This window comes from Dermacentor variabilis, chromosome 3 (assembly GCF_050947875.1).
Source record: "Dermacentor variabilis isolate Ectoservices chromosome 3, ASM5094787v1, whole genome shotgun sequence".
Taxonomy (NCBI): domain Eukaryota; kingdom Metazoa; phylum Arthropoda; class Arachnida; order Ixodida; family Ixodidae; genus Dermacentor; species Dermacentor variabilis.
Genome location: NC_134570.1, coordinates 20,049,096 through 20,066,535, shown reverse-complemented (window position 1 = coordinate 20,066,535; position 17,440 = coordinate 20,049,096). Strand labels below are relative to the sequence as shown.

At 46.9% G+C, this 17,440-nt stretch overlaps 1 protein-coding gene across 11 annotated transcripts in view; it reads left to right on the top strand.

The window, feature by feature from the left end:
• Positions 1-17,440, top strand: part of LOC142575238 (transducin-like enhancer protein 4) — a 114,765-nt gene that overhangs the window by 15,421 nt on the left and 81,904 nt on the right. For 5 of the 11 annotated variants that reach the window (XM_075684411.1, XM_075684409.1, XM_075684408.1 and 2 more), the window contains exon 1: positions 12,898-13,344. The exons of 3 other annotated variants lie outside the window; for them this stretch is intronic. In XM_075684411.1, the coding sequence (XP_075540526.1) occupies positions 13,324-13,344 (21 nt within the window). In that variant the 5' untranslated portion in view covers positions 12,898-13,323. Of the gene's footprint in view, positions 1-12,897; positions 13,345-17,440 lie in introns of those variants that run through there. 3 more of the 11 variants (XM_075684413.1, XM_075684407.1, XM_075684415.1) reach the window with 2 other exon arrangements.

Genomic DNA, 17,440 nt, shown 5'->3' with positions numbered 1-17,440 from the left:
GCGGGCGCGACTACGCGCGACGAGCCAACGGTGCCGCATATACAAACGCAGCGCTCTTTCCGGCAGCGCACGTGTGCACTGAAGCGGTCGCCGATAATGCGGCCCACGTCGTGAAACAAAGAGCCCCTCCCCCCCCCCCTTTCCGCTCGCACGCGGCGTGCCCGACCATGTGTCGGCCAGCTCGGCACGCTCGACAGAGTGCAGCGCGGCATCACGCGAGCGCGCCGCGCAGGGGGAAAAAAATCACCCCCCTTGTTGTCGCCTGTAGCGGTGCTGACTTGAACAAGCGGTGTTTCGTGTATACCAAACGACACCACGCACCCACTGTGTGCGTGCGTGCGTGTGTGTGCGTGCGTGCGTGCGTGCGCGTGTGTGTGTGTGTGTGTGTGTGTGTGTGTGTGTGCATGCGTGCGCTCGCGCGGAGGCCCGCAATCGTGCAATCTGTAGATTGCACAGCGCCTGCGCAGAGGTATGCACAGCACAGTTGAATAGTGACACATAAATGTTTTTCTGGAACACATTTCTGGTGGAGCGTATTGCATGCAGTTGTTGACCCTGCCGAATTATGCCACCTTGTCTTAATATCTCACTGGCTCCAATGAGTGTATTGCTGTTGACCCCGTTGCTGTATACTCAACTGTACTTTAGCATGGTTAGGTTACTTATGTTATATAGTCACAGGTCATACGATGACCGTACATACATTATATGCGCTTGACATCACGAGGAATGTGTTGTCGTTACTCTTGTGCATGTGTTTTGTACGTACACCATAAAGGCCTACCAACTTGCTCAACTATCTCGCGTTCTGAGTACATTCGGCACTCTGTGTTGTGTTGAAGGGAGTGCTTTCTTTTTATCTTTCCTTTGAGGCAGAAAATTCAGATGGTTTTAATCATTTCTCTCTTTATTAATTTCTGGAGGACTCGCCACAAGACATATGAGGAATTAAAGAAAATCAAACAAGATTATTGTTCACGAGGGTTGTTGCAATGTAGGCTTGTTGGTAACGCATCTGTGACGCATACCGTACACTTATTCAAGATTATTGTGCAGCAATGTCTCTGAAAACTTACTCGCTATACCCAACGGTTGTTGTGTTCAGCTATACATCTGGCTGAAGTCCATCCTCAAGTTAAAATTATTTCTATTGATGCCTTTTTTGCTGTTGTTGTTTAGCGCTTTGTTATTGCTGCGTTTTTTGCATAGTGGGTTCTTTATCATATATAACCAAGCCTCACATTTTTGTCTCAGTTAAGAACCAATACAACAGCGATGACATAATTCGACAATCTAGTGGGTCCAACACTGACAGAAATGGTAGCCATCCGGATCACGAGGCACATATATGGGCAACCGGTGCCACAGCGCATGTGTGCATGCTGCGTGGTAAACTCCTCATTTGAGTATAGCAGCTTGCTCATGAGTAGTGTTGCGCCAAGTCAATATCTGAATCAAATTGAATTTTTTTTGGTCTATACTATAGTATTCCTGGGCGCATAAATATTTTTTTACCAGCTGTCTCCACGGAAATCCATCGTCGCGTTCTTTCTCCTTTGCGATCCCGCCATCTTGTCTATAAGAGTCCTTAATTCTTGCAAGCTCCACCTCAGATACAGAACATCAGTTTTCGTGCACAGGCGCAGTTACCTTCAAATTGGCTGAGCTCTCAGCAGAAGCACTTTTTGGCTGTTGCATCAACGTGGCCTGTGCATGCGCAGACCGTTCTGCGCATGCACAGTACTGTGGCCCCAAGCGCTAGCAGGCCCCAACGCTTGCGCGTCCCCCTAATCTAAAACATCTCTAATTTGATGCATGGAAATCCTGCTAACACTGAGCTTATGATATTTGGTGGTTGTTCTGTATAGGTCAAACATGCAGGGTCAAGTGTATCTGTGGCGTGACTGAGCTTACAGTTTGGTGGTTGTTCTGTATAGGGTATACATGCAGGGCCAGGTGTATCTGTGGCTTGGCAAACTGGGATATCAATACGAAGATATGTGTTACTGCTTACGCACTCACGAACTTCAGACTCCGGACGTGGAGAAAAATAAATGTTTATCTCTCTCTCACGAAGGCGACATTATTCACGCCCGTTTTACTGGAGTAATTTAATGACCGTTGCTTACAGACTGCTATAGATACACGGAAAACAGAAAGGCTATTTCACAACGCGCATCCTATGTGGACGCCTGCGCTGCTGTCATCCTATGTGGATGGCGCTGCTGTCAGTTGTTGAAGATGGCGGTTATCCTCCACGACAATGCGGCACCACCTGTTTCAATCAGAACCGCCGACAAGCTTCGGTCATTTCACTGGGAGAGTCTGGACCACCCACCATAAAGTCCAGACCTCGCCATATAGTGATTTCCACATTTTCGGTCTGCTGAAGAAGTTCCTGGCAGGACGGCGATTCACGTGCAACGATGAAGCCATGGCAACAGTCCGACGGTGGTTCCGCTTTCAGCCGGACGAATTCTACCACAGGGGCACCTCAAATTTAGTGCTGCCATGGGGCAAATGTCTGAACCGGTGTTGGGACCGTGTGGAAAAATAGTGTATATATTTGTAATTATACCTGTATGCGTCCCGTGCAATATGACCTGCGACACCGGTGCCCGTGGTAGAAGGGGCTCCAAGACTGTATACGGCTGCGCAGACACAGGGTAAGTTCCAGGTCTAAACACAGCTTCAATTAGCGGCATTTATTAAACCGCTATTTCGCATGTCAGAGCCGCCGCGCAGCCCTCCATGGAACCCCTTCGACCACGAACAAGGGTGTTGCAAGTCATATTGCCCGCGACTGTGCCTTATTTTGTCTATAGTAGAAAATAGGGGAAATGACTTTCTGATTCACCCTCGTATACATAGGCCAGCACTGACGCTTTTTTTTTTTTTTTTTAGCCTTGCGACACGACACGAATGGACAACCGAGGTCGCGCAGCTATAGGAGGCAGAACGAAAGGTAAAAGAGAAAAGCGGTGGAAAAAAAAGGAAGGAGGGGAGGGGGGGGATCAGTTTTTTGACGTCTTGTAAGCATTAAACTCTAGATGACAGAAAAAAGGCTCTCGAACAGGTGTCCAGTGAGAGCTCCCGCATTTCGAATATCGACCCTGCAATTTAGCACGTCGCGCTGACGGTTCTCACTTAATTAGAAATTCCTTCTTTCAGAGGAGGCTATATATCGCTACTTCTTTTTTTTTTTCATTTGACACAACTCCATACTTTATCTTCGGCTTAATTAACGCGTGTCGCTTCCTTTGAACTGAGAAATTCCTTGACTGCGCGCTTCATGAAAGCGTCTCATGGGAAAACATTTGGCATCGGAACGGTATATATAGTGCGGGCCGCTTTGCAGTGACACTTGTGCTGCCATATGGACGGGTCATTCAGTCAGTGTAGCTCGCTCGCTCGCTCGCTCGCTCGCTCGCTCACTCACTCACTCACTCACTCACTCACTCACTCACTCACTCACTCACTCACTCACTCACTCACTCACTCAGCGATTATTTGTTACTTGACCTATGATACGGCATGTACAACTCGAAACATGAGATAAAACACAGGTGCACAAAGGTAACAGGAAAGCGCCCAGCTGGCAAATGCATGCCTATCATATGCCGACGCGGACGTGCTAGGTACTGTCCCGCGACTGAGAAGATGGATTTGAAAAAGAAAACGAGACGACAAGCTATAGCATAATGTTTGCCGTGGCTATCTTTTCCTTTTTGTGTACTTTTTGTGAACTGTTATTCATTCGATCTCACCTTACATATTTTATTTTAACACAAAATTCTACGTTATACATCGCTGGAGTCCACAGATATTCAGAATTTTATTCGCTATGAATTGGAATAATCCATCCATTTCTTGGCCAAAGAAGCTTGCAAATGCACGCAAAATTGCCGCGCGACTGGCCTCTCGAGACACTTTGCGTGTATTCGTGGGCTTCTTTCCCGCTCGGAAAAAACACTTTCATATAGCACGTATTGAGCAACAGAAGCCTGTATCGGTAGTTTTTCGTGTTGCTCTGCAATTTTCTAATTGACTTTTTTCATCTTATTACAATAATTGAGAAGTTGGCTAATTAATCAAGACTAATCTAATTAGGCGGTATCCAAATAAAGTAATCTGAGTATCTGCAAACGACGGCAAACAACAACCTTGGCTCTGTGCAGTATGCGCGGCATTTGCATGTTTTTTGAGGTGTGGCTCAAGTTGCGTGCAACACCTTGTATATGGCGTGGAATTAATCGTACACACACGTGCCACCTAACTCGGAATGCAGCACATTTAGTCGAGCACTCAAAGGCAGCGTGTGCAGGTGAGACCTCAAGCGAAGGTCCACAGTACATTGTTCGGTAACGTTAGAGGGTTGAAACCACTTATACAGGTTTATAGCGGCATCGCTCGACACTTCGACTCACTTTATATTCTGCCCTCGCTCGCGGCGACGTAAAATGGAATGCAGCGCGCTTAACGCAAGTGTTATCGACGAAGTCCTTGATTTCCTCGTGCTGAAACAAGACACCGATGAAAACTAATTGAGCCGCAAAAGAGACGGGACGTGGCGACCGTCGGTGCGAGCGATGCCCGTCGTATACGTACGCAATAGCCGGCCGCCAATGCTGTTCGCCTCGCTTCATTTCGTGTGCATTTATTTATCGATAGTGTCGATTCGATCTGGGACCATAACTGGAAGGGCATGTACATAGGTAATCTTAACACATATAAAATGTCAATGGGTACAAATTTGATTACACAATATAGTTAGATAATAAGTATACGTAAACAGTACGCCAAGCAGAAATAACAGAAAATAATACCTGGTAGTACTAAAGTTAAGATTGAAGAGAATTGTAATAAACCATATGGTTCATTTTACGTATCGCAAGTACAAGTTAGAACTGTGTATACAATAAATTCCAAAGCAAGTAATAACACGGGTAGGCCATAATTGTAAAGCACATAATTACGCCCCGACTAATCATTAAAAAAAAAAAGAAAGGCAATGTTTGGCTGTTGATAATAGAAGAATCCAGCTTGTTTAATTCCCGGATCATTAAAGGAAAAAAAATGGAAATATACTTATACTTTTGGTATGAAATAAGCTTTCGTTTAATGTTATAATGTTTATGACGGGTATAGGTAGTGTCTGTGTTATAGATACGTATTTTGAACTGTCTGTTGTTAAATGGGTATGTATTATAAATGCGTAAGTGCTCTTTGGCGAGTACCACAGCCTGTCACGCGAACAAGGCCTTGTATCTGCAAAAAAAATGCAAAATTTGCGAAGTTAACGCATTTAATCGTTATAATAGTGTATAGACGTAGATGATCGATAGCTTTACATGCGATATAGAACAACCAAAACGAAATACAGAAAATAAAATTGATCACAAATAATTCCAATAGGCATATACACAGGGCTCCATAAAAATTAACGGGGAAGCCCATAATAAGAGCAGGCCAAATGAAATTTGTGGGTGGGCCAACTTGACGTCTGGGTGTTGGCAAACTTAAATTTGGGGGTGGGGCAACTTAAATTTTGGGAATTGGCGAATTTAAACGTGGGAGTGGGCCAACTTGAAACTTGGGGGTGCGCCAACCTAAATTTGGGGTTGGACCAACTTGAAATTTAGGGGTGGGCCAACTGAAATTTGGAGGTATGCTGACTTGAAATTTGGGGGCTGGCCAACTGAAATTTGGGGGTGGACCAACTAGAAATGTGCGCATGGGCGAACCTTAAATTGGGGGTTTGCCAACATAAAATCTGGGAGTGGGCCAACCTAAATTTGGGGATGACCCAATCTAAATTTGCGTGTGAGTCAACTGAAATTGGGGTGTATGCTTACGCATACTGAAACAACTCCAGTGGAGTTTCTGCAAACTTTTTGATACACGATCTTCAGTCGCGAAAGCTTGGCTCAATTTTCTAAAGTGAGAATGCTGGCTTGTTTCATTAATTATGTGGGTGAGTCTGTCATTGTATATTTGTTGTAAATGAATCTGAGTGCCTTTCTTTGAACAACTTCTAGCTTATTAATGAGTTGTTTGGTGAAGGGAAACCAAGCAGTGGCATATTCCAAGGCCGATCGAACAAATGTGTTATGTGCTAGTAGCTTATAGTTGTTGACGGTGCTACTGTGAGACGTCTGTGTAAATTGCTTTTTCGTGCGTTGAGGTATATGTTGTTAACATGACGATTACTTCTTAAGTTATCTCTTAGTTAATGTTAAGCCAAGATATCTGCACTCTTTAATTGGATTAAAGGGACTGACAACTGGCCATAATGTGTTGTGAGACGGTGATAGAAACGAAATTACCATGATTTATAGTGATAGAATCTAGCACTCTGTTGGCGAATTAAGTAGGAATTATAATTTTGAACTGGCAAAGTCTCAAAAACCGGTAAGTGGAGAGACCTGGCGGTGAAACCTATATTTATGATGTAGTCTATGAGATTACTGTACGTAAGCCGACTGTTATTGAGCACAGCATAATTATTGCTTATAATTGCATATTATTAATCACTCGCGCATTATTCTATGCTTCGGAAATCAAAAACGCGTGCGTGGCTACGGCACCACACTGAACCCAGTATCACGTGTAAAGGCGCCGTTTCGTTTTCGATCCGATTGGTTTCGTTTTAACTGGTTAAATACCAAAGCAGTTAGTTGGACAGGAAACCACGAAAACACGGAGCTATTATCGCAGGAATAATTTAACAATTCGGAAAACATGAATCGCAGGAACGACTTGATAAACAAAATCATACAGTTACGGCCACACTTGTCTGCCTCCCACTAATGCCGGCGTATGATCGCTATCGCGCTCACCTATCACAGTTTCAGCATGCTTCCAGAGAACGACTGCGTCCTGTCTGCAGATCGAAAAATTCTGATAAAGAATGTTCCACGGCGTTTTCCGCGTTAGCAATTCACGATTATACACTCTGACTTGTAAGCTTTCCATTGTACTAAAAAAAGGTACCATGAAAATTGGTTGTCAGTCCCTTTAAGTGCATGAGGTGTCATAATATATATATATATATATATATATATATATATATATATATATATATATATATATATATATATATATATATATATATATATATATATATATATCCCAAATGATAAAATTGCAGATTTTCGTTGTCATTTGCCAGTCATTGCACCATTTGGATACCAGTGTTAGAGCGTCATTTAAGAGGAAGCTTCAGCTCCGGCCAACTCCAACACGGCCTATTCAAATACATGTAAAACGCAAAAACGCTTTTCTGAAATAACCCCAGAACCGATTCTAATGAGATGTGTTGTATTTGAGAGAGAAAGTTAAGTTCTAGTGACTGTTGGTAGCAGAATTTCGATTGAGGGCCTTAATTTTATGAAAATGATATTCAAGAATTTGAAAGTTTGGAAAAAATAGACGCACGAAGTTTATGAATTAATATCTCTGCATTAAAAACAGATATCGCGGTTCTGTAAACGGCATTCATTAGGTGATTCAAAGCGGTCAAATTCGATATGTCAATTTATATCTTACGTGGATTTTTACGTTGTGTACAAGGGTTCCGCAAAACCTGTATTTCCATATTACTCAATTTTTTAGGGTCATGTGTAACATATTAATTTTGTCCGCTTTAGATGTACTATTAAATGCAATTCACAGAATTGTTATATCATTTTTGCTTACTGAGTTAGAGAGTTGTAAACTTGATAGTTTCGTTTTCTGAAAATTTCCTTTTTTTGCCAATTTTTATTAAATATTGACAACCTAAATCAAAAATTCGAAACGGACAGGCACTAGATTTTCAGTTTTTCTTTTAACTGCAACAAACCTCGTCAAATGTGGTGGTGTGGTTTCGGAGAAAACCGAATTCTGCTTTTACATGTATTTAGATAGGAGCACCCGAGCTAAAGCTTCCTGTTAAGGCTGGATGGTCATTATGAGAATTGATTACTTGATACAGAACACAATCGTCTGTGAAAAGCCAAACGTTAACAGGTATATTAGATGGCAGCTCATTAATGTGTATAGGAAATAAAATGTTCATCTATAGCCATTCATGGGCTCAAAGTTTCCTGACGCCTTGTACAATATACATGGCTTTGCCGCTCAGTATTCTTTGATCATGTAACTATCGTGTCTGTAACCCATTCTGGTCCATTCTTTTTTCAAAATGAAACGACAGTTATATATATATATCGTGTACACCTTCAGGACAAAAAGGAAAAGTCAGGAAAAACAAAGAAAAGATTTACACGGGAATGTTTTGGCAATGAATCGAATGTTTCCCTCGCGAACTGCCAAAAACTCAATGTGTTGTAAGCAGCATGTCGCTCTTCCAACTTCTTAATTAACAATCATAGTTGTCTGCAATGCCCAAAACATTACTTGAAGACGATTTTTGAACCACCCAAGGCAGACGATGTTCACGCATTAGGCACAGGGTCAAAAAAAAAAAAAAAAATTCGAGTGCAGGGGCACAATCTCAGCGGGGCGCATCCACATTTCTCTGTGGATGCGACGCATGTGCATTTGTGAAATTTCAGGGAGAGAAATTTATCCGCGACACGAAGCCAACAAATTATGTGATTAGCATTGCTGACACTCGCGTTTCTGAATATTGTTTTGTTTATGCCTTTTTTCGTTATCGACTATTTCCTGCAATACATTACTATGATTCCTATATAGAGGAATCATTAGACAAGAAAACGTTAACAGCCTTGCATGTATAACCTCAATGCTACTCAGCCATGACGAACGCAAGTCCGCTTGCGTTGGCTTAAGTGTCATTCTTTGTTCACTGTTAATCAATGCTCAGTTATTGCAATTTGATTAATTTTGGTAACTTGCCGTCAATGGCGTAGCCAATAATTTTTTCTTTCCCTGGGAAGGGGAGGGGGGGGGAGCGGGGGGTTGGACAGGCAGCGTCCTGGTACGCAGCAGCTTCGGAGCGGAGGTGGGGCGCGGCACGGGCCCGGAGTGCGCATACACCCCTCGCGCACCCCGCTCCCTCCTCCGGGTATACGCCCCTGTTTGAAATTACTTTTGAAAATTAGTAACTGGTACTCTTAACCTTATTAATTTTTCTGCGGTAACTTGTACTCACTATGTAGGTTACTTTTAAGTTATACTTGCACGATTGCAACAAATTATCTGTGTTTCAGGTCATTTGCGCTTTCATCTCAGTTTTCTATCATAGAAAACTGGTCAATACGCAAATGAAATCTGACGCCTGTGCAAAACAGAAGAAAGCTGAGTACGCTATCTGAATTTCGATGGGCGACACTTTTTGAGGAAAACAATGCCATTTTGGTATAATGCTCTTTATAATATGTCATTTACAAATATGCGATTTGTAAGTAAATTGAAAATGATTCTTAAATAACAACATAGTTGATTTCTTTCGGTATGTAGTGCTGCTGAAGTACTTCCTAAAATAGAGTAATTCGTGCTGTACTTAGTTACTGTTTTGCCCGGTGCATCATCAGTAACTTAATTACTTTTATCTGGGTAAGATGTATGTCGGCCATTTGGCCACTATACTCTCGACAAGACAAGCTGGATCTGTCGTTGACTGCACAACTTAAGTGCTCTGCACTACAATCTCTAAAAATGTTTCTTTCATTTCCTTAAACACCTCACTTGGAATATGCTGCCGTCGCTGCCGGCAGTCGGAGCCCATATAGTTCTCGTGAATAGCAGCTGGCGTCTCATGTTTCCAGTCGATCACTTTCGGTGTCGTTGTCGCTTTTGGTGAGGAGTTTGCATGGTGACAAGGAAGTGTCAGCAAACTGAAGGCGGGGGCATATATACAAAGAATGGGAAGGAGATAATTTGACGAAACGATTGATTAGCTAATGTGTTGTTTCAGTGTGTGTTTGATGGCGCGCAAGAGCCAATTGTGGCCAAAAATTAAGCGCCAGAACAGCGATCACATTCGTGCTTTTAAACAGGTTGCAGTTCTTTTCAGAAAGTGAATGTATATATGCGAGTATATATACGTGTGAAAGACAGGGAAAGAACATGGTGGGTATATGCACAAGGTAAATTTTTGAAAACGTTTCTCGTTGGACAAGACTTTCGGTAACACAGCCGCAGAAGGCCACAAAGGCGTTGTTGCGATTCCTGAAGGCAACCGAACTGAGCGACCGTCTGTGATACAGCGCTCAGAATTTTCGCTATGTCGGTGACATATATAAACACATTGCTTTCTCGCCTTCTCTCAATATCTCCCTCCGCTTTACCCCATGCCGCCAGAGAAGTGTAGCCATCTGGGCTCAGTCCTGGCTAACCTCCCCGTCTTTCATTTATCCTCCCCTCTCTCTTGTTCAATATCTTGACATTCATGCGTTGTCACAGGTTCTAACTAAAGATTAAAATGAACATGCAAGTGTATAAGGGCTGAACTAAACATATGGGTGGGTAGGAACGAGGCAATGGGGCGATTCGCTGTCGTATATATGTACGAGTTCTGTTGAGGAAAAACTCAATTAACCAGCCTACACTTCGAGCGAAGGCTTATCAGTAAAACGGGCTGCATGTTCCAGAGAATTAAGGGAGGTGGGCTCACCCATTGTGAGCTACTTCCGCAATGCTTCCAGCCAGTATAGGCGTAGCGCGGAAGACAATAAGCAGTTGAAAACGGAGAAGTCCGCTATCTGATTCTATTTTCTGAATGTATGATGTAATTAACCTGTGACCTTCACTTCACTCCAAGAAGCTCATGATACGGAGTCTCAACCAACAAACGATTCACGCGTGAGGATCTGTATATCGCACAATGAGTGAGCCCACCTCCCTTATTTGGAACACGCAGCCGGCCGCCCCTTGATTGGCTGACACAAGCCTTCGCTGAGTCTCTGATACGTAGTTTTAAACTAAGAAGCGCACAGTGGGCGAGCCCACCTCCCCACTATGGAACACACATCCAACCGGCTTCTGATTGGCTTACACGAGCCCGAGCATTCGCTGCACTGCAATGACTTCGGTATTATCGCACAATAGGTAAGCCCACCTCTCATTCTTGGAACACGCACCGGCGCCGGATTGGCTGAAACGAGCCCCAGCTTTCGCGCTGCGGTGGGACGGAGTATGGTATATAGCGCACGATGGGCGAGCCCATTTCCTTTTACACAATGGCTCCTGATTGACTGACACGAGCCCTATAGCCATCGCTGCACTACAGGGAGTTAGGGAGACAGATTATAGTTGCGCACATTGGGCGAGCCCGCCTGCCTTCTCTGGAACACGCAGCGAATAATATGGATGCACATTGCGCTGAAATGTTATAGGTATTTCTCGGAACGAAACTTTAGCAAAACTCACGTAAACGAAATAACAACTTCACATAAACTGTAAATCAGTGTATCATATCGGTGTGCTTTATACGCTCTAACAGATAGAGACGCACAATTGCAATATATTTTGGCATGAACTAGCGTTGTTAAAGTGTTTCAATTGTCTTGAAATTGATCAATTCGCGGCCTCTTATCATTATTTTTTTTCTTTTTGCACTAAGATTGCGGGGAAAAGTAAGTCAGAAATATGCTGCAATAAATATATATGGTAAGAAACAATGCAATGGTGCGCACTGGACCGATTCGCTGCAAAGAAACCACGGCTATATAGAGATCGATACGGTTGGTACTGCTCGCGTTCCGATGCATATTGTGGTTCGCTGTATTGCGTTGCCTCATGTCTTTTTTTTTTTTTGTGCCCTTCTGGAACATATATCGTAGCTATGTACTGCGAGGTTGAAATATGCTGCGAAGTTGGAAATGAGCTTGCGTCGTGTTCCCTGGCTCCAGTTGCTCGGATGAATGCCTTATACTTCTAGCGTTGGGAGCTCAAAATTGAAGCCGTGCGATTAACTGTAGCGACTGCGTGAACTTCACGCAACATCACGAGAAGGAAGGCAACGCATCATGCATTCTTGTAAAAGGGTATGAACAGTGCTCACCGGTGTTTCTGGACCTCGCATTTGACCCGTAATGATAGCCTCATCTGACCGTTCGCGAAAAACTTCCTAAGAGTTCCGCAGCCACACCAGTTGTCGTCATCGTGAGGATGGAAATCTACTTTCAATTCGGGTCATGTCATGTTTGACGCACGCTGCCCTACTCTGCGCAAACGGCGTTCATTACAGTAAAGTTGCGGTGGGGTGTCACGGAAAATGCCAGTTATGAAGAGGAGCAGAAAGGCAATTTGGCGCGAACTTGTCTTTGGCGCTGTGCCGCGTGGAGGCGGCGCGTCACCAGAGAGGGTGAGACTTCACCACTCTGCTGGTGAACGAAGCCGCCCGCCACCGCAGAGGCGAAGCGAGAATTATGAAAAGAGTGTGCGCCTGGTCCGTCAATTACTCTCCATTATGCCGGCGGCGGCGCGCAATTAGTGCGCTCCCAGTGCCACCACAATGTATCACCACCTAAGTGGGTTTACAAGGCTCGCGGAGCGCGGGAGAGTTTATTTAAATTAAGCTCGCGCAGCAGAGCGCGGAGGAGGAGACGCGACGCAGTGGGGAAGGAGGAGGGCGCGTTCTTGTTTATAGTGGAGAACGGCGCGCGGTCGGCGCTTCTTCTTTTGAGGCCGACAGGAGCGAAAGACGACCAAGTTCGAAGGGCCGGAAATCTTGCAGCGGGGAAAACTGCTCGGGCCGGTTATCTCTCGCGGTTGTATTTACAGATCAGGGCCGCCGCGCGCCGGTCACGCGCTCCTGACGCGCGGCTGTCAGCGGAGGTGCCGTGCGGCACGACGATTGGCGCGCGTCGCGCGGAGGCGGGCACCCCACGTGCTTGCCGCGTCCCGCCCCACGAGCTCGCAGCGGCCGCCAGGGGAGAAAGTGGCGCTGGCGACCGGTCATGTTTGTTGATAAGGGCAATCATACTGTGAGCCATATTTGGTGTTCCGATTTGCCGGTGGTCGTCGGGTTGAGCCCCGCCGGGAGGGTGTCACACCCTCCTCCCCATCGCGCTTCTCTGCTTGTGGATTGTTGCGCCGCTGCGCCACACCGCGGCCCACCGAGGAAACAGCGCGCTCTTTCGTCGACCGCCGAGGCGCCTGCTCGCCCGCTGCTGTCGCTGCTCGCCGCCATTGCTCGCAGCGTCGCGGCCTTGTGTTGTGTTTTGGGAGACTCCACACCTGGGTCGCGTTGTGAGTGGCTCGCGAGAAAGCCGGATACCTTGGATCGTGCGGGATTTTGACTTCATGGCGGGCGCCTGAAGAGCCCGGTGCGTCTTCCGCGCCGGCGTGGACAGCAGCCAGCTGAAGGCGGCGCCCCCCGACGGCCGTCTCTGGCGGCTGCATCGATCCGCAATGTTCCCCAATAGGCATCCGGTGAGTGGCCGCAAATTGCTCTTCTTAGCGGCGGCGCTCATTAAAAACGCCCTCCCCCCACCGGGTCTTGCCCGCTCCCCCCTCTCGTGAAAGCCGCCGCCGGCAAAGCGAGCTGGCGGCTGTAATGCCCCTGCTTCCGCCGTCTTCAGCGCGCGGATAACTTTACCCCGCTGCGGCGCCCTCGTCGTCAATCCGTAAATCGCAACCGAAAAAAAAAAAAAAGGGTCACCACCACGCCCTCAAAGCGTATGCTAACCTCGCGCTGGATTCAAACAACGATCGCCATCTCTTGCGGCGATATCTCTACGCCGAACGCATTGACTCAATCAATGAGCGCCAAATGGAACTTAGTCTGGTGAATCTGTATGTGCCGTGTAGCGGGACACTGCGTCATGTCTCGAAACGTATTTGTCTGAAAAGACGCGTTTGAGCACCTCGATTTTAGTGCACGTTTGTGTTTCACTGCAACTACCGTACGGTTGCGGTGTCCTGACAAAATCTACTCAGCAAAATACAGATGGCCGAAGAAAGCGCCCTCAAACCAAGTTGGCTCGCTTTACAGCAAGTTCCACATGGAAGCTCGTAATTGAGTGCGCGCACACAGTTGGCTAAGCTTTTGACGACCAGGGCCGACTTCCTTGATCATCGTCGCTAGGCGCTGTGCTTGCGTGTTGCCGCATTTCAAATAACAGCGGCGCGGCAGCCCAGCGAGAGCGGCGGTTTGTTTATTGTTTTCTGGCGGGGGGTTCAGCGGGGCTGTCCACCGAGCCGCGCGCTGCTGCCTACCCCCGAGGCGGACATTAGTCACGCTCCGATGAGCCGCGCTGCCGTTGCCGCCGCCGCGTGCGGTGAGGCGGCAGCAGCCGACTCGCCCTGTCGGTTTCGAGCGTGGCGCCACCTCTCGCGCCCTTCCGTCACTGCTCGGTAGTGCTGGGGGGAACGCCTCGCCCGGGAAACCGAGTCGGCTCATGCACACCCCTCGGCGCCTCGATACTACATACTTGGCCGGTCGCAGTTTGTGTGCGGACTCGTTGGAAGCGGCGCATGGCGGATGTGCTCGCCTCCCCCCACACCCTCTTGCGTTCTCACCTTCGGTTTCTCTGGTACCGCTCGCCATCGCTGCTTGGGGCGAGTGCGCGCGGCTTGGCCGTTGCGTGTGTTGTAGCAGGTGCGCGATTGTTTGCATCGTGCTCGCGGAACGGTGCACACTCGTCATAATCGGCCAGCTAGTTACACTTTACCTCGACAATCGGAGTCGTAGAAGTAACAAATTGCTAGGTATTGACTCATTTCTTTTTAACGTTTTTATTCGTCCCGCATATACACATACACAAAAGCTTGCGAGCCATTGTTTGGCTTTCTGGAGCGACTCCATCGCTTTTGCCTTTGACAGCTGAAAACTCGCTTAGAGCGAATGAAGAACGCACGCCCTCGGGAATTTTATCGTCATTGGAGCAAATAAGAAATTTCTGTCGGGACAAACGTGCAATTGTTGTCGTCTTTGGTGCCATTCGATGTTAGACGCGAAACAACTGCGGCGCGTGCCACTTTTCTAGCCATACCCCTTCGAAGCTTCCCGATTCAAAAGCCGGCCGCCGATTGTGGCCAATTTACGGAAACTGCGCGAGTCGTGCGAGTTCCTGGCAGTTGGCCACTCAGCTAGCAGGCTTACGTTGCATTATATCTATATGTCCGTCGGAGGTTTCCTGCTTCGAAAATTTCGACCCAGGCATGGCGGCGCTATTTGTAACGCGGTTCCGATGGGAGAGTTTCGAATCGGGCGCTCTTAACTGAGATTAAAAAGCGGTTCTGCTGCGGCGTATGTGATCCCCACCACCTCCACCCCTTCGAGGGAGGCGTGCGCCGGCCGGCGCATGCAGAAAATGCCGTGCCAAGGCGCGACTCGCGCGGAATGCAAATTTCCCTCCCGGGCACCGATCCGCGGCGGCGGCGGGCGTTCTTCATCTTGTCGCCAGCTCATTTCGAGCACAGCCGGGGCGAGAAGAACCGCCGTCTGCAGCGGTGCTGAATCGATTGGCTGCAGCCCTCCTCCTCTCCCTTCCACCTGCTTCCGCAGAGCGCGATCGACTATTTGCGTCTCCCGCCTGTTATTCTGCGGGCTCGCCTTTCTCTCTTTTGCATGCAGTCGTGCTGCGGTACGCACAGCAGCGGCGAAGGTGTAACCCCGACGGCGGCGCGGTTCGATTGCGTGTCGCGCGGCAGATCGTGTTTTCCGTCGGAATGCGCGAGAATTTGAGAACGCGCGCGTGCCCAGATTTCTTTGAATGATTTAAAAGGCTCGATACCCACGGCCACTATTTCAGCTCGGACTTTACCCAAAAACAAGGAGGTTTGTTTCTTGCTCCTTTCGCGCGATTTTTCTTTCTTAATCGACTCTCGAACATTAAGGCGGCGGCGCATAACTATGCTCCCAGTTAGGCGGCCATTATACGACAGGTTGCGAAATAGCTGAAGACATGGCGCCAAGCGGTTCATGTCTGGATACATCTGATTTTCATTCTTTCTTTGTTCCGTTCACTAACGTTCCTATAATATTGCATCCTTGGTTTAAATGTTCCTTTTGCCGGTGGATATCGTATGCATGGCGTAGCCAGATAGGGGCACATTAGGCACAATTTTCCTTTTTTTTTTCTTTTCTGTAGCGGGGCTGCGCACTCAATGTTTGATTGCAAATTGCTCACATCGTTATGGTAAAGTATTCGGGAGCTGGAGTGGCTCCAAAATCGTATGCGCTACGCCACGAAGACTACTTCAGTAATGAATTAGATTTTTATCAGTGAAGCAATGTGGCATGAATGTCATGAAGGGCACGAACGTAAATATAGACATACATCAACGGCGGATATAGCTGTCAATGGAAAGTGCAGACCATAAACTTCCGTCATCAATGGTGATTCCCCAGAGTATAAAACAGTCGTGTATCGTTCGGTGTTTGTGGCTATACCATGCCAAGAGATTATGCCGTACCGTACTGTTGCGACAGCGCAACACCTAAAGCTTGCCTACCTGATACGCCACCCTGACATCCCGCTTCTTAGCCTCTCGCTTTAAGGGCGAAGAACAAGTCGAGAGTGTAACGCAAAAACACTCAACAAAGGCATTTTCGAACCCTTAAAATAAACAAGCAACTGGCGCTGTCTCTGAGGACATGCAAAACTTGGTCGCGGTGTTATGAATTTGGATAACGCTATAGGAGCGTCGCCACATATTTGCGAAGTCTTACGCGTACACACTTCTCGCACGGAACATGAGTACAACTAACAAGTACGAACGTTGGGAAACAGTTCAAAGGTATTTTAGTAGGTGGTGTTCATATCAATCACCCCGTGACGGCAGCTGCCTCTGAGTGACAGAAACAGATATCGAAGGGCATGCTCACTGCATGGGCCGGAAGTGATTGCGGAGCCAAAAACACATCATAGTCACCGAGGTTTGAATGTGCCCCAAGTTGCTTAGTATTTCTCCCCGTCTATATAGGATATAGTGCGTTATAGAGAAAAAAAGGAGAGATTATAGAGAAATGTAATGTCGGTACAACCTTTTCGCAGACTCGCGCATATTAATTTCTGACTACTATTACTATAGCGAGCAAGCCCGTGCATGCATTTCGCAATGCAGATTTGTTCTTATGTTTGCTTCCCCCCTCCTTCTGCTGCTATACGTCCCATTAGCTTCGATTATTCGACGGTGTCGTCGGTCCGGAGATTCCTGGAAACATTACCTCTGCATGTTTCCTCCTTTGGGTGCTATTTAGTGAATAAGGAAACTGGCGACACGGTGTGCACACACGTGCCAAATGGGCGGGGCGCGCTCTAACGTTTTGATGGCCAGCGTATCTCACGAATGAACCTAAACAAACGTTTCCTTAAGCACTTAGTGACCTACCGAAAGTCTGCCACTCGCTGCTGTGACCTTTTCAAAGACCCTCCGTGGTGACTTGGTGGCTACGGCGTTGCGCCGCTAAGCACCAGGTCGTGGGTTCGACCCCCGGCCGCGGCGACTGCATTTCGCCGAGGAAAGGGGGGGGGGGAGGGTTATGCCATAAACGCTCATGTGTATATCGTTCATTTGGTGT